At 30.6% G+C, this 19,028-nt stretch overlaps 1 protein-coding gene across 1 annotated transcript; it reads left to right on the top strand.

The window, feature by feature from the left end:
* Positions 1–6,306: 6,306 nt before the first annotated feature.
* LOC145050964 (very-long-chain aldehyde decarbonylase CER3-like) lies at positions 6,307–15,514 on the top strand. The gene is made up of 11 exons (XM_078999130.1): positions 6,307–6,564; positions 6,686–6,906; positions 7,496–7,728; positions 7,816–8,035; positions 8,138–8,265; positions 11,296–11,552; positions 12,702–12,809; positions 14,359–14,565; positions 14,662–14,772; positions 14,895–15,068; positions 15,203–15,514. The coding sequence occupies exons 1-11, from the start codon at positions 6,433–6,435 to the stop codon at positions 15,356–15,358; spliced, it is 1,947 nt and encodes a 648-aa protein (XP_078855256.1). The 5' UTR covers positions 6,307–6,432; the 3' UTR covers positions 15,359–15,514.
* Positions 15,515–19,028: the final 3,514 nt, after the last annotated feature.

Raw genomic sequence — 19,028 nt, 5'->3', positions numbered from 1 at the left:
AAAGAAGTCCTAGTCCAAAAATGGACTTAAATAAGAACTTCTAGGGTTTCTAATTGTTTAACGACTATTCGTATTGTTTGCATGGGGTGTTTGATTGAAATTTTGTTGTTATAGAGTATACTTCATACATGTTCTCATGTCTTTGATTCACAATTTGACTTAGTTGTTGTAGTTTACAAGGCTCAAAAATTTCTAGTTGTGACAAGAAAAGGGCTAGAAAATACGTCAAGACTCTGAGGAAGGACAATGTGTTAGAGTTCTGCAATTCTCCATTTGATAATTTCTACAAGTAAGAAAGTATATTGAGGCACCGCACTATATGGCACACACCACATCAAAATACAGCGGCAGAACGGATGAACCAAACTCTCATGCAGCATGCAAATATTTGTTAACTTATCCAAGCAATTTTGGGTAGAAGCAGTTAACACTGCTTGCTATCTGGTGAACAGATCACCGTCTACGACAATATACTTGAAGACTTCTCAAGAGGTATGGTCCAGGAAATCGTCTGACTATTCTGGTTTACATATATTTATATGCCCCGCATATGCTCATGTGAATGATGGTAAACTTGATCCAATAGAAATGAAGTGCATATTTCTAGAATACGCGACATGAGTAAAAGGTTATGGATTGTGGTGTATAAAAGAAGGAAAAACTCATAAATTTATCATGAGTAGAAATGTAACCTTGGATGAATCTACCGTAGGTAACCAGGGAGGAGGTGATACAAGTCAATCAGGGAACAAAGATCAGGTGCTAGCCAGAAGGTTGAGTTTGCAACTCAAACTCCAGATAGAGTTGTGATAAGTGACAAAGAGCAAGGCAGCAGTGAATAGCCTGGACAAGATGAAACCCAAGATAAACCCATGGGATTTTCGTCCAGTGATGTTAATGTCGGGAAGGATGATTGGTCTGAATCTATAGCAAAGAAAAGATCAAAGAGGGTCATTTGAAAACCATATAGATATGTGGGATGTGTGAATTTAGGTGAACTTGACTCCATTTCTTTTGCTTTAGCAACTGGAGAAGACATTGAAATTGAGGAGCCTCAATCATATAAAGAGGTTGTGGCGAGTAAAAAAGCAAATGACTGGTTGATGGCCATGAATGAATAAATGCAATCTTTAGAGAAGAATGAAACATGGGATCGTATTCCATTACCAAAGCGAAAAAAATCCAGTGGGATGCAAATAGATCTTTAAGAAGAAGGAATGGATACCAGGGTTTGAACCAGCTAGGTTTAAGGCATGGTTGGTGACAAAATGGTTTTCTCAGAAATAAGGAATTGATTATCACGAGGTGTTCTCACCGTTTGTGAAGCATTAGACAATTCGGGTTCTTTTGGCCATGGTGAGTGCATTTGATATGGAGCTTGAACAACTTGATGTGAAACTACATTTCTTCATGGGAACTTAGAAGAGAAGATTTATATGTCCTAGCCAGAAGGGTTCCTTGATTCTAATAAGGATCATGTATGTTTGCTAAAGAAATCCATATGCAGTTTGAAGTAGTCTCCACGAAAATGGTAGAAGAGATTTGATTCATTCATGATCTTGTATGGCTACACTAGGAACCATTTCGAAAATTATGTCTACTCTAAGAAATAATCACCAGATTCCTACATATATTTGTTGCTATATGTTGATGATATGCTCATCTCAGCCAAGGACATGGCTGGAATAAGTGACTTGAAGGCAACCCTGAAGAATGAGTTTGAGATTGGGGTTCATGGAGCATGTGACAAAGAAATGAATCTTTTGAGAAAGGAATGGATCACTAGACAAAGGAACGAATCAAGTGACAAAGGAAAGGATTTTCCAAAAGGTGGTTTGGAGCAACATGGAGTGGCTTGGAGAAACTTGGAGCACTTAGACCAACTTGGAGCAACATATTGCGCCATGATGACTGTTTTTGCACCATCCCTTGGGATGTTGCGCCATATGGAGGCTTCTTACACCATCCAGGAAGATGTTGGGCCAAAGGGAAAGGAGTTATGCCAAAGGAATGGATGTTGAGCCACACACAAGAGATGTTATGCCACAAGGAAGCCAAGAAGGAGATGCTATGCCACATTTATGAGATGTTGCGCCATGAGGGTATAAGTTGCTCCAAAAGAAGGATGTTGTGCCATCTTGAGGAGAAGTTACGCCATCCTTATGAGATGTTGCGCCATGGAGAAAATGTTGTGCCATCATGGACCATCTGGGTACATGATGTGTCATCTTGATTCCTTTATTGTGTTGTGTTGATCCACGTTTTCCTAGAAGATGATCGTCCTCAAGAAATACATCATGTTATGCCACCATGATGGATGGTGGACCATTAGTGTTCATGATGTACCACGTGTTCATCATGATGCTCCACTATGGTCAAGGTGGTCCATCATATGTGTTGTTGATGCTCATGGGTTGTATGACATGGAAGAATGTTCCAGAAGATGTTGCATGGCAGATTGGTTGACACCTTTGATGGGCCTATGGGTCATTACGCTTGGGCCATTAAGGTTTTAGGTCTGATCCCTCAAGTATAAATAGGAATGCATGTTAGGTCATTTTTTATCTTGAATTCTAAAGTTTTAGGCGAATCTCTATGAAAATTGTACTTGTAACCTCTGTTTGAGAGTTTTGAAATAAAGAATACTCCCCTCCTACCCGTGGACGTAGGTCACCTTGACTAAACCACATAAATATTGTGTATAATGTGCTTATAGTTTTGCTAGTTGTCCACTTTACTTCCTAACAATAATAGAGAAACTATATTACTTGTTACTAAAAGGACTTGAGAGTACCTACGTCATTGTTGAGATGTATAGTGGCCCTGGTGTCCGTGTACCAATCATTTTTTTCCCAAAACTTGAATTGTCATAATGTTATATCCTTGAGGTAATGTGGATAGTTGATCGAGAGCAGGCGGGTGTTGAAAAATTGCCATCCATTGGGCTGGTACATGGGTTGTTTGACAGTAGGCTGAGTTGAGATCATCAACTCTTGCTAGTAGGCTGGAGCAACAGTAGCCCAAGTAGAAGGAAGACGGCGAGACTGTGGGCCTAATGGAGGCTGCCATTGTGCTGATGCAGGAGGTAGTGGAAGGAGTCGGCGTTGAGGAGGGTAGGGTATGGGGCAAGCATAGAATCCTCCCCAAGCAGTCGATTGTTATTGTTGATGAGTGTCACCATCGTTAAAGAACCGAGCACCGCTTCCGCTGCCATTCTGACCGCCGGAGCAGCCACCTCTTCGGCCACATTGGTTAAGACCACCACCTTTTCCTCTGTTATGATTTCCATAATTAGAGTTGGACACCCGATTTTGATGTTTTGTGTTAAGGATCGTTGGAGAAAAAGGTGTATCAAGATGTGGTATTTGAACAATGCGTTTTTGCTCTTTAATCATGGACCATTCCTTGAGGGTGAACATGGACCTCATCTCCAAGAATTTTGGAAACAGATTTTAGTGGCGAATGGTTATGACAATGTGAGCAAACTTTGGAGACAAACCATTGAGAGCATAGATTACAAGATTCCATTCCGCAAATGGAGAACCAATATTTGTAAGGAAATCGGATATGGATTTGATCCTGGTACAATATTCCATAACAGACGAGTCTCCAAAGTCGAGAGAATGTAACCAATCATCAAGTTTCATGGCTTTGCTTTCTTTGTTTTCATGAAAGAGATCTTCAATAGGTTTCCAAACATCGGCAGTAGTCGGGTCATTTGTAATAATGATTGAAGAATGGATTTGGTGAGAGACTCGTATATCCGTTGTTTGACAATATTATCAACCGTTTCCCAGTTCGGACTTTGAGTACATTTTGATGAAGGTGTGGTAGTGAGATGATCATACACAGAATATCCAGTATATTGTGTTTTGAAAAGTTCCTTCGAAGCATCATATAGTTCAAACGATCAAGGTCTAGTCAAAGTGGAACATAAAACTTGATGTTAGTGATAATGTAAATTTTTTCGGTGGGATCGTAGGAAGGAGTGGAAGTACTTGAGTACGGCTTGATGATGATGAAGATGAACAACGGGCAAAAGAAGCAGAAGATGGAGGAGAAAGACACACAGTATGGACTAGCAGGATGCAGGATCGGCATACTAGGATTTTACCGGAAAGAAGCTTGATACCATGTTATTACACGTAATTTCCATAGTCGGCATAATGCCAATTGCATTACAATAAATACACCGACTTCAATATGGGCTGTGAATATGTATATGGACTAAATACAAGAGAGTCTAACCAACTAAAATGGGCTATACAAATAAATACGACATAAATAAATATACATAATAAATATACACACTAAGAGGAAGAACTCGAAATCAGACTCTCTTTCCTCCTGTTTACAAATCTCATTTCATTGCATGCTAGTGATAATCTTAGCTATTAAACACAAAAATCCCCCCATTTTTGTTGCTTTCATTTGTTTTCCAAAGACAAAAGTTCTTTACCCAAAGAGGCACTAATTAAACCATTCATCTGTATTCATGTGGATTCCAGTATAAAATCAATATTGCAATTTATAGATACAAGTTATAACAATCGGTTTTTCATTTTAAAATTAAGTTAAACTAATCTGAATTTCTGTTTTCGGCTTAGTTTAGTCACTTTTGCATGTGATTCGTTTTGACTTTGAAATGGAAAGTTTTCCTAAATGACCTGTATAACATTAACACCAGTTACCGTATTGGTCAGCATAATAAGTTGATTAATGAGGAAACTTCCAAAAATAGAAAAAATAAGGCCTACAATTTTTATCAACTAAACACCACCGCCTCATTTTGCTAAACAAACTACCTAATTATTACTTTTGACCATCTTTATTATATATATATATATATATATATATATATATATATATATATATATATATATATATATATATATATATATATATATATATATATATATATATATAAAATAAAAAAAAATAAAAAATAAAAAATAAAAAAGACAATTTCAATAATTAATTAATGATTAACAAACATCATTACTAATTAAATATTTTTTTACTTTTAATTATTAAATATTAAATAACACATATTTCTTTATAAAAAAAATAGTATATATTTAAACTGTTATTTAAAAATTATTTGTAAACTATTTTTAAAAATTAACATTTTAAAAAACTCATTTCATTTAATCATTTAAAACCCATTTAGTTTCTTTTAGAACCACAAAACTTTATAGACCTTCCACAAGAGCTATTGCAAAACTAATATGCAATGCCACATCACAAAAATCAAATGCTATGTGTACTTTGCAAGACTTACAAATATTTAATAGTACCAATATTTTAATAAAATAAAATTAAAAAAAAAAAAAAAAAAAAAAAAAAAAAAAAAAAAAAAACTTTATTTCCTATTAATTTTTTTCCAAAAATTGATTTTTTTTTCCAATTAACTTTCCTTTCAAAAAACTGATAAAGTGATGCTGAGTTTATATTTATTTGCAAGATGATACCCCTTACACCGATGGGATGCTCTTACATTCAGTTGGCCTCGATCTCATCTAACAAATCACTACCATTCATTTGTATAGATTTATAGTTTCTATTGCAACTTATATTAAAAAGTTATAATTTTCTATCATTAGATCATTACTAACAAAAAATAAACAAGTAAATAAATGATAATGGATAATGTGGAGGGAAAGTGGGCGTAAAGAAAAAAGATGCCTAAGAATAAAATATATATATATATATATATATATATATATATATATATATATATATATATATATATATATATATATAATAATTTTTATTGAGAAAAAAACGTACAAAAAATTGATTTAAGAAAAAAAAAATTACCATTTAATTTATATTGAACGTGTTAAAAAATAAGATAATAATAAAAAAAACTAATATTATTAAAATAAATAATATTTAAATAATAATAGTAATAAAATAGTATTAAAAAAGAAAACCAAAAATAATTATTGATTATTTTTGAAGAAGTTTTTTCCACGGAAACAAATATAACATTAATACCCAAAAAAATAAATAAATAAATAAAGAAGTTGGCTTTTGACTAGAAGTATGCATGGGATGTCTATATTGCTTGCACCCTACTTCTAATTATTCTTAATTACCTGATTGATCCCTTAACTTCTATGGTCATATTTCCTTCATTTCATAAACAGTCACACGTGTACCTACCTATTAACCTATCCATATATATCACGTGAATGTTATATAGGTGTAGTGTGTATGTATATGTATTATGTATTATGTATATCAGTATATGTATATGTATATGTATATATGTACATATACGTATACTAATCATGCTATATATATATATATATAGTCCTCAGCTGTCCTCCAAGAAGAACAACAAGCTTTTGAAGTCTTATAGAAGGACAAAAAAAAGGAAAAACAGAAAAAGAGAAAAGTGTGTTTTGCTTCATTTTCTTCAAGAAAATGGAAACCCAAAACGAAATTATGCTTGTAGAAACGGAAACATGTTCAGATGAGAAGAGGGTTTGTTCTTCTGGGAAAAAGAGAGCTCCAATATTGTTTGGTTGGCCATGGCAGAATCTGTCAAATTTCAAGGTATATATAATTTGTGATTTTAATTTCCTTTTTTGATTCTTGAAAATATTTATGTGATTTGATGTTAGATTTTGCATATTTTTTTGTGTTTAATATAACTTTAAATTCTTGTTTGGAACAGTATTTGTTGTTTGGGCCACTTCTTGCTGAGTTAATCTATTCAAGAATCTATGAAAAGCACAGTGAGTATAGTTGGTGTTTGCATATTCTAATATTGTCTTCACTACGAGGACTTGTGCACCAGCTATGGAGTTCCTATAACAACATGCATTATCTTAATCGAAATCATCGGTTATCTGAAAAAGCCATTGGTTTTGATCAAATTGACAAAGAATGGCATTGGTAATATATGTATCATTGACCTATAATATCTGATTATGTTATGGTGTTTGAATTGACTTTTGAAAGTGATTATGATGTTTCGATAACGACCCAATATCTACTGATTTATGGATAATTAGTTTTGGATAATCTGTTTATAAAATTACTTGTATATCGGTAGTGTTTTGTACTATGCTATAGGTAAAAAATGAAGTTCGTTCCATTGAAATAATAAAAAAGTTATTTGTCACGTCCATGATTTTTGTTGAAATCGATTGTTTTCCATTTTATTAATTTTTTAGTTTATTTTATTAATTTAGATAACGTAATGACATAAAAAATTGCAATAAAACCAATATTTAATTTATATGTGACGTAATTTTTAATTACACAAATCTTTTTTATAGTTATAATTATAATTTTAATTAATTACAAAATATATTTTTCAAACCACTCAACAGTCAACACCATAAAAAATGATATCACTATATGTCTATATATCTTGTAACATGATTATGATTAAAAGTACGTTCAAACACCCGTTTATATGATTATCTTAATTTACAAGGTTTTGATGAAACTCATTCATCTTTTTCTCGTTGACTAACAGGGATAATTTCATCATACTTGAAGCATCTGTAGCCTCAATAATCTTATTGATCAATCCATCAGTGACCAATCTGCCTGTATGGAAAACCAGTGGGATTATTTCTTGTGTAATTTTCCATATTGGCCTCTCAGAACCTCTATATTATTGGCTTCATAGATTATTACATTCCGAATATTTCTTCGAACGATATCACTGGTTACACCACAGTTCTACAGTGAACAATCCATTTACAGGTAAAAAATAATGAAACCGACCCCACAAAATTCATTTATTTAACCTCTAGCTATTTGATCTTTCTTTTTTTACCATTTTTGGTGCAGCCGGTCATGCGACATTTTTGGAGCATTTATTACTTTGTGTAATTATGGGAGTTCCAATTCTTGGGAGTACTTTGATAGGACACGGTTCGATCATTATGTTCTATGGCTATGTTTTGGTGTTTGATTTCCTAAGATGTATGGGGCATAGTAACATTGAAGTTGTTCCTCATCACATCTTCGATACCATGCCTATGGTCAAATACCTTATTTATACACCAACGTAAGTTTCGTAATATAATGTTAGATTTTGAACTCTGGAATCAGCAAAGTCTTAAGAACTTAAGCATGATTATGGTTTATTTGTATTTATGGCCGTATTTAGGTACCATTTTCTACATCACAGAGACATGAAGACGAATTTTTGCCTTTTTATGCCTCTTTTTGATGTTTTTGGAAAGACAATGTACGAAATTTCATGGGATCTTCATAGAGAAATAAGTTCAAATGAAGGTAAATAGTACATACCGTTCTTTTAATCCTTTTAAAGAGTTGTTGTGACTTGACAAGAATAGAAGATGTGATGGGTAACTTTTTAACACTTGTTCAAATCCTAACATTAAATAAACCCCTATATATGCCCTAGGAGGTTGTAGTGACTCAGAGGCAAATAATATTTTAACACCAGGGATTAGTCGGCAAGTGAAACATGGCTCCAAAACCCTAGTTAAGGAGGTTCCATTTCCAAAAATAATTTCACATCTAATTAGTCTATATGTTTCATAAAAAAGGGAGCCACAACTTGATTAGTCACAAAAATGATTAGTCACAAAACTTTTTCCAATCCAACAATGCCACTCGACCCTAAAGTCACCGTCTAAAAGAAATGATTGTCAAAAACGTCGAAAAAACTAAAAAAATACAAACAAACAAATATATATATATATATATATATATATATATATATATATATATATATATATATATATAAAAGTAGTTCATTCAAAAACATAAATAATTTAGAAAAATATAAAACCAGATTTTATTTTATTAAAATCAAATACATATACACATCAGAAATTAAATTCATTAGAAATAAATCAAAAATAATATGTTTACATGAGAAGGTGTTATTGTAATACAGATTTAAATATGGTTTTGACAACTTTTTTTTACGTCCTTAACCACTTTTAAATTAAAGTTTTCATAATAAAAAAGTCAAAAAAAACATGTTTTGATAATATAAAACAATTTGTCATTTATCATCGATTATGTAGTTCAAAATTTTGATGAAATCTTGTCCAAAATATAAAGTTGAGGAGAGGCAAATTCATAGGTTTTCCTTGTTTATATATATATATATATATATATATATATATATATATATATATATATATATATATATATATATATATATATATATATATATATATATAGAGAGAGAGAGAGAGAGAGAGAAAGAGAAAGAAAAAAAAACATGATCGGATGATGACTCTTTTTAAAGTGAGGATTCGTAAGGAACCTTAAAAAATTTTAAAAAAATTACAAATCATAAAATCGAACAAAATACTACATCGGAAAGAAAAAAAAATTTGGATCATTAAAATTGAAGCATAGATCATTTTTAAGATCCATGATTCAACTTTTATGATTCATAATTCAATTTTAATGATGCAAATATTTTTCTATTTTTTTTTCTCCCAGATATAATACTATGGTCGATTTTATTATTTATATTTTTTGTAGATTTTTTTTTAATTTTTTTAAGGTTTCCTCACCGGAACCAGACCATATATATATATATATATATATATATATATATATATATATATATATATATATATATATATATATATATATATATATATATATATATATATATATATATATATATAGGGTAATGTTTAATAGAGAACCAAAATTAATCAAGGAACCAATCTTTTTTTCAATTTTTAAAACTTATTTTTTTATAAAAAAAATAAAAACTTAAAATACAGAAATTTATAACTTTTTATCTTTTTTTTCCAATAATATCAAATTCAATAAAAAAAAATTATTTTTTTTTGTCAAATTCACAATGTGAATCTAGATTCACAAGGTGAATCCGAAAAATATATTTAATATTCACAATGCTATGTTATAAATTTTGAAATTTTTAGTTTTTTTTATAAAGAATAAGCTCTACAACTTGGAAAAAAAATTGGTTCCTTGGAGAACCAATAATTATGGTTCTCTATTGAACTTTCTCATATATATATATATATATATATATATATATATATATATATATATATATATATATATATATATATATATATATATATATATATATATATATATTTCCAAAAAAAAAATTTCATCATTTTGTACATGCTAATGGTCTAGACGATGTATCTAGATGCTTACGGAGATGTTTAGAAATATAATTTATGGTAAATTTTTTATTTTGACGTAAATATTAGTTTTTAAAAAAATTTTGTTATGTCAACATAATAACAAATTTTAATTTGATAAATACAAAAACAATTAAATCCTTTTTTTTTCTTTTTTGGAAATAATATTACTGTTTTTTTTTCATATCTTCATTTTGTAAAAATAAAAGAACCTTTGTTTTAATTTAAGAAGTTTTTTATGATTGGACCTTATAAGAAATAATCATAAATCCATTTTTTATCTCGTGTTAATTGATTAAATAGTTATTATGTGTTCCTGTCGAAAAAATATAATATCTTTTATTTTGTACTTTTTGTACTTTGAATAAATTTCCGTTTGATTTCATATAATGTGTATGGATAACTATTGTGTGGACGTGTGGATAATATTATTTTATGAAAATTATTAAGAGAATATGTTGTTTACTAATATAAATACGTTCAATATCACAAAATTATTGTTATTTAATGGATTATCACCAATTATAATTCATTTTTGTTCTCATTCATCGTTTTTATTTATTTTAATTCTTATAGAATACGACTCAATAAACATCTTGATAACATTCTGACAGAATGAGAATAATTAAAAAAATTGTATAATAATCTTATAGACGATTTATAAGATTTAACGTATTCATATTATCAAACAACATATTTTCTTTGTAATTCTCGTAGAATAGCATTATCCAAACGTCTACATAATAGATGTCAATCCACAGTTGAACCTATATATATATATATATATATATATATATATATATATATATATATATATATATATATATATATATATATATAATAAAATAAAATTACCCTCCTATTCGTTGTCATTAACCCCCAAAAAAAGCATTTTTTCCTGACTCATGGGTCATGGCATAAATGAGCCACGTCACCAATTACTTAAAAATCTTGAAAATTTATCATTTTTCTTCAACAATCAAACTGTAGCCCTACCCCAAACACTTGACATTCCATCTGATTAGCTGGTTGAATGTCTATCTTGGATAGTGCTCTCAAATACAGGGTCGGGTCAAGATCCATTCGGACCACTATAAAAGAATTCATTAATTAATTCCCTAGCTGAAACATGTTTCTCTTGCTCTTGTAGGAACGAAAGCAAAAGCACCAGAATTTGTGTTTCTTGCACATATGGTTGATATCATGTCAATAATTCATGCTCCATTTTTTTTGAGATCGTGCAGCTCTTTACCATTTGCCAGAAATATCATCTTCTTTCTAAATTGGCCGTTAGCTTTCTTGGTGATGCTGATGATGTGGGCTAAATCTAAAACTTTCTTGTTCACTTTCTGGTATCTTAGAGGACGATTGTTTCATTATTGGGTCGTGCCACGATTTGGGTTCATGGTACTATGCATCTTCTTTTCAAAGAGTACAAACTAAAACCGGATGAGAATCTTCCATCAAATTTTCAAATTTTTTAGTGGTTAACTTTTTAATACAAAATTAAAGTTATTTTATTTTTAAAAAATCCTGAAAACTGATTACATTATGACATTTTTCTATTGGTAACAGATAACAAATTAATTTATAATTATTTTATAAACTAAATCAAAATATTCAGACTTTTCTACAAATAAAAACCTAATTATTATTATTATTTTTATTATTATTATTATTATATATATATATTATCTCTAAAATTTGTTATTATTAATATTATTAAATAAATCCATATATATATATATATATATATATATATATATATATATATATATATATATATATATATATATATATATATTAAAACGTATTTATTCATTGTCTCAATATATTTTGATACCTTAAAAAATACCGTCAAAGTTCTTTTACATTTAAATGAACTTATATGCATTATATATATATATATATATATATATATATATATATAAAATGTTTAAATAAAAGAAAAAAAAACTTTAAAAATGTTTTTAAGGTATATATATATATATATATATATATATATATATATATATATATATATATATATATATATATATATATAGGGTTAGGTTATTTTGTTTTCACTATCTATTGTATGCATGTATGACTGATTCTGGACCAATCATTTTAGTTATTTTAAGAAAGTAATTAATGCATATTACATCTTGAAGATATAATATGTATTAATTACATCTTCAGCATTTAATATGCATTAATTACTTTCTTAAAATAACTAAAATGATTGGTCCAGAATCAATTATACATGCACACAATAGATAGTGAAAACATTTGAACCTAACTCTCTCTCTCTCTATATATATATATATATATATATATATATATATATATATATATATATATATATTAATGTCTTCGATGTAAAAAAATAGCTATCTCTAAATATTTGTTTTATATTTTTGTGATATTTCTCAAAGGATCCTTATATATATATATATATATATATATATATATATATATATATATATATATATATATATATATATCTCTGTGTGTGTGTGTGTGTGTGTGTTTGTAGGTGTGTGTGTTTTGTTATATAGTGGTTTTTTATTGCAGTATTTTATACCGTCTGCAAAAGATGGCATAAATAGCCAAATCGAAGAAGCTATACTGAAGGCCGATAGAATTGGTGTCAAGGTCCTTAGCCTTGCTGCCTTGAACAAGGTGAGTTGAATGTCTGTTTCTTATAATAGCACTAGAATTAAGGAAGCATGTTCGATACTTTCTATCAAACTATAAGAACAATAAACGTTTTGAGAGGAATTTAAAAATATATTAGTGGTGGAATTGGTACTATTTCAGTTACTTTCTATTTAAAACCGTGTACCCTATCTTTTATAGTTTTTACAAATTTTTGATACAACCACTATACCAAGTATAATTGGTAGCAACTTGTTTGACAAGCAATAATTTTGGCTGTTGATAATGGTATATACCATCACGTATGAGTGCGATTCAAGAACATTTTTTTGAGTCATCATCTCCAAATCCCCTTAAAAACCAGCTACTGACGTGGCCTCTCATCGTCATCTTTGAAGCCCTTTTAGAACCCTTATCATGAATTGCATATGGGTTCGATTTCAAAATAGATCTTCATAACCACCACTCCACTGTTGCACCACACCACCACCCCTTTTCGAAGATGATAAAATAAATCTCTAAGTTCTAATTCAAAGTAAGACGAAGAAGTTGAAGATATTTATTGCACTGAGTTCTAATTCAAAAAAAAAATTAGATGTAAAAGTTGAAGATATTGAAAGCTTAAAATAACATCGAAAATAAGAATCGATGAATCGATGCATAAATCGAACCCAAAATCCATTACTAGATTCCACAATAAACAAGATGAATATGTTTATTGCTTAATCCAAGACCCAAAACTATACCAAAGCAAGACTAATAGAAGCACATGAAGATTTGGGTTTGGGATTTGCTGAAGAAGCATAGTGAAGTCTTGAAGATGATGATAGGATGAGGGTTGTGAAGTCTTGAAAAGTCAAATGAGTGTTGACCAAAATGCCACATAAACAATATGTTGACTATATTGCCAATTAAACCGTCGCATCATTTGAGTTACTGGGTTACCCGACAAAAAGTGACTTTTTAAACCCGACAAAATGCACTTTGTGCCCTAAAAAGCAAGAAAAAACCTAAGGGGCCATTTGAACCAATTCATAAAAGTTTGTTACCTAACACTAACAGTGACATTAACCCAATTGGTATGGTACTACCAACGAAAGATGTTGACTACAAAAATATTGGTTTCCGACATTTTTCATTTGGTTGGTATCCTGTTGGTTGGTATTTTGTGGTACATATTTGTAAGACCTAAGATATTATATATATATATATATATATATATATATATATATATATATATATATATATATATATATATATATATATATATATATATCGAGGATGATTCAAATTAGAACAGTAAATAAAGTGATAACGTGAGAACACTACTTTTATGTTGTAGTTCTGCTATGAATTTTGTATATGCAACTTTATGTTATTATTCATCAAGGAATATATGAATAACCACACTTTAATATCCACACTAAAATCAACTAAATTACTACACATATAAAAAAATTATAGTAGGATAATAATAATAATAATAATAATAATAATAATAATAATAATAATAATTATATATATATATATATATATATATATATATATGATGGGTTTATTTGTTGATTGACAGAATGAAGCTTTGAATGGAGGTGGGAAACTTTTTGTCATGGAACATCCGGATCTTAAAGTCCGAGTAGTTCATGGAAACACATTGACTGCTGCTGTTATTTTGAACGAAATTCCTCAAGATGTTAAGGAAGTGTTCTTAACCGCCTCTACTTCTAAGCTTGGAAGGGCCATTGCAATTTACTTAGCTCGTCGTAAAGTTAGAGTCTTGGTATTTTTTTTTGTGAAAGTTGATCTTTGACTTATTTTTTATTTCTTTCATTTCGTCTGCTTGGATATTGATTTAGGAAACTAAATATTTGTGCAGATGCTTACTCAATCCACTGAAAGATTTATAAGCATTAAGAATGAAATTCCATTAGCTAATCAAAACCATTTGATTCAAGTGACAAATTATCAAGCAGCTAAACAGTGCAAGGTAAGATTGTGATATATATATATATATATATATATATATATATATATATATATGTTAATTGGTAGTCAAGTATTAATTAAAAGGTAATTTACAAATGTAATGATTTTGGTGAAACTAACTAGACTTGGATTATCGGAAAATGGATCACTCCAAGTGAGCAAAATTGGGCACCACCAGGAACACATTTCCATCAGTTTGTGGTTCCACCTATAAGTGAATTCCGAAGAGATTGCAAGTATAGTAAGCTTGCAGCTATGAAGCTTCCTGATGGTGTTCAAGGACTAGGCATTTGCGAGGTAATGTAAAAAAGACAAATCTAGCCTTATCACATCTGATAGCCTCTCTCTAGTCAATTGATCGCTGCTTATTTAGAGGGTTTTGGACTTTAAATTGACATTTATTTTTTGTTTTATGCATATTGTTTGAGCAGTACACATTAGAAAGAGGTGTGGTTCATGCTTGTCATGCGGGTGGGATTGTTCATCTTCTTGAAGGTTGGGAACACAATGAAGTTGGTGAGATTGACGTAGACCATATTGATTTGGCTTGGGAAGCTGCTTTAAAACATGGTTTTAAGCCAGTATGAAAGTCATGTTATAAAACCATCGTTGTCTTGTTATGAGTTAAGAATAAGTGATTCAAACCCCCAAAAAATATTCATATTTGATTGTATGCTTATTGTCAATGTAGCCCAACCAATTTACGTATTTTGGTTTAATAAGTCCCTCATGTTTTTTCTACATTATAAGGATACAAATTATGTTTTTATGGTTTAAAAGATCTCTTTGATAATTATGAAGGGGTTGTAACCCTTTCCTAATACACAAGTTTAATATGCCATGTCAGCTTTATCTCTTCGAAGCTCTCTAAAGATCTGATTCTTCAAAAGTTTCATCTCTTTCAATCTATTGTTCTCTCTCAACACAAAAAAATCATTTTAAACTGCCTTCATAGATCTTCACGAATCTGCCTTGAAAGAAACTCAAATCTCTAATAAAAGGGAAAATAATCGGCGGTGGTTATGAAGATCGGGATAATTGGATTCATTACGCTCCATGAATACAGAAGTAGAAATTTAGATACTCAAAAAAGCAAGTGCCGACCAAGCTCTGGTGGTCTACAAGCGACACACATACTCGAATTCGTACAATTTGACTTCCATCATTGACTTTCTTTTATTCAATTCATTGATTTTCAGCAAGTTCCTAACAACATCTTTTAATTTCTTAAATAAATTGGAACCACAACAAAATGCCTAGTACTTTAAATTAGGGGTGGCAATTTATGACACGATACGACAAAAATACACGAAACGAAACGAAATTGGTGTCACACCCCTGAACCAGACAGCGGAAACGTCCGAGGGCTCGTGTGACTTAAATTGAATATCATCACAATGAATATACATGAATCATAACATAAATATCACCATGCATCAATATATTACAACTGACATTGTTCACATCAAGTACATTGTTTTAACAATATTACAAATCCATACATAAATTGTTTGATAGTTTTCAAAAGCAAAACACACTGACATACTTGGTACTTATTCCTCAGCTTACCTGTTACCTGAGAATACAAGTTATTTTGAAAAGGTGGTCAACATATGGAATGTTGGTGAGTTCATAAGCATGTTTGATATGAAAATGTTTTGTGTAGTTTGAACGAAAACAACCTAGAAAATCCGATATTTTCTGAAAAGACCATTGTTTATAAAAAGGTGTGAAGATCCGTAAATATATGCATGATGATTTCAAAACATGTATAATTGAAAAACTTTGTATTAACGTACAAGTGAAAATGTTGAACTTCCCCGGAAAGCCCGATATTTTCCAAAATAAAAATATCATATAACGGTTTGAATGGTTATCCATCACGTGAATGATTTTGAATTACCTTGTTTACTTGATTTATATTGGATTTATTTATGTGAGTCGTTATAACCATGCATGATAATGACTAGTTCGTCTGTCTTGGCACTCTGGTGAACGCCGGAATTGATCTTAAGATTTTGTCACCCTATACTGGCCGAGTCTAACTGTAGTGAACAGCTGAGGTGTGGGAGAGTCACCCCCGTATAGATATATACACAAACTCTCGCTCTCCCTCCAGGAGACTTTGATTATAACTACAGACTACAACCGACACACGTTGGTGCCACCCATTATTACTCACTAAATCCCAATTGACTTTGATTACAATTGATTATCAACCTGTATTTGTTTACTTTGATTACGCATAGGCCTAACAAACGAGGAGAAGAGGAATACAAAGTCGTGCTACTTTCGTGAATTATTTTGGGCTGTTGGGTATACGAAGGACATGTTGGCCCATTTCGTATTTGATTACGTGGAGCTTACTAGCAATGCTAATGGGCCACTAAGGCCCAATGGCACTTATAAGCCATTGAGGGCCCCTTAAATATGAAATTGGGTCATAGAAGGCCCAATAACATTTATAATTATCCCTTGGGCCCAAAAGTCATGTTAATGGGTCACAAAGGCCCAATAAACACGTTTGGAAACTTTCAAGCCCAAAGAATTTAATGTTTACTTGTTTTAGGTATAGTATAGTTGTCGGAATGCTTAATTGAACAATTGTTAAATTTGTATCGTTACGAGACCGGTTGGTCATTTATAACGATATTTGGAAATTTATGTATATTCATCTTGACATTTGTCGTAAATTGTAGTTTGGTATTTTTGACCCAAATATTTTAATGATAAAATAATTGACTCTAAATATAGGTTTGACCCATTTTAGCCCTTCTTTAATAAAGATGACAATTTTAGTCCCTTTTATAAAAAATGACATTTTAAGTCCTTAAATCATTTTCTTGACACATTTGACCTATAGACTTACTTAATTGATATTTTTAGGCAAAAAATTACTCTTTGACAGTTTCAGCCCTACCAGAAAAGTATTTTTCGGTCAAAGCCCAAACTTTTGCAACTTTTATAATTTTGGCCCAAAATCCAAAATCTTTACATTTTTGGTCCTTTTTAGTAAAGAAACGCATTTTTACCCTTGAAATAATTTTGTTTACCTTTTTATCCCCTGTTTTGAGGAATTTTTCATTTTAGCCCTTTGAAAATCAGAATTTTCGCAACTTTGAGCTTAATGGGCTGAAAAGCCCAAAAATTGGCCCATTGAGCTATTATTTACATTTCAAGTCCTTTGAAGAGCATAATTGTCAAAAAAAAATATCTATTTTAACTATTTTGACTCTTTTAACCCCCAAGAAAACCATGAATACTAACTTTTCACCCAACTTTTGTTTATTTCACAATTTAAGCCCCAAAAATTTGTTTTATGTTACAATATGTCTATTTTAAATCTTAGAGGGTATTTTTCTTGACTTGTTTAGTGTGGTATACCTTGGATCATGTTTGTTTTCCTTCTTATGTAATAGATCTCGAGATTTCTTCTCTTTTTGTTGCATATTTACCACATAAACACTTACAATCACACATACATGCATAAAATCATACATAGCACACACATACACATAGATCTACACATTTTACTTGTATTCTCCCCCATAAAACTTGTAAAACCGAAAAAGAGGGGTATGAACTCACCTTTGCTTGTTGTTTTTGATTTAGAAGGAAGAAATGAAGAAAACTTGGTCCTAGAAAGCCTTCTTGGAAGATCTCAAACTTAGAGGTTTCTAAGATGGGAATCATGAGTTTAAATGAGTTAAGACGAGATTTTTGATAAAACAAAGAATCTAGACCATGGATCCAAGCATGAACTTACCTAAGATGATGATTTTTGTAGAATAACTTCCTTGAAGAGCCCTTAAATCTCAAAATTTTTGGATGAATAAGCAAGAGTGTTTCTTTGAGAGTGTTTGAGTGAATTGTGTGTGTGTGTGTGTCTTTCCCCTTGTGGTTCTCGACCGAAGAAGAAAAAGAGAGAGGGGGAAGAGAGAGATAAAAGGTTATGTGCTTGGAAGTATGGGATATTTGCATGGATGTCCCATGTATAATGGTGAGGTGGCAAGTGAAAAGTCAACTCTCCCTCCTTCATTTGTGTGGTTGAGCCGAGAGAATGAGAAGGAAGAAAAGAAATTTGGGCTTTTTGTGCTTAAGTCCATTTTATGGCCCAATTAAATGATTTTCGGCCCAATTGGTCTTGGGAGAGGGTTCATGGCCCAAAATAAATCAAGAAATGATTTTTATGGCTCATTAGGGCTAATTAGGTGAGTTATGGCCCAATAAGGTCCATTAGGGTACTTATTTCATTCT

The sequence above is a fragment of the Lactuca serriola genome, chromosome 5 (genome assembly GCF_051521515.1).
Source record: "Lactuca serriola cultivar US96UC23 chromosome 5, Lser_US96UC23_V15, whole genome shotgun sequence".
In the NCBI taxonomy this organism is placed as follows: Eukaryota; Viridiplantae; Streptophyta; class Magnoliopsida; order Asterales; family Asteraceae; genus Lactuca; species Lactuca serriola.
The sequence above is the reverse complement of the archived record's forward strand: the minus strand, read 5'-3'. Positions and strand labels throughout refer to the sequence as shown.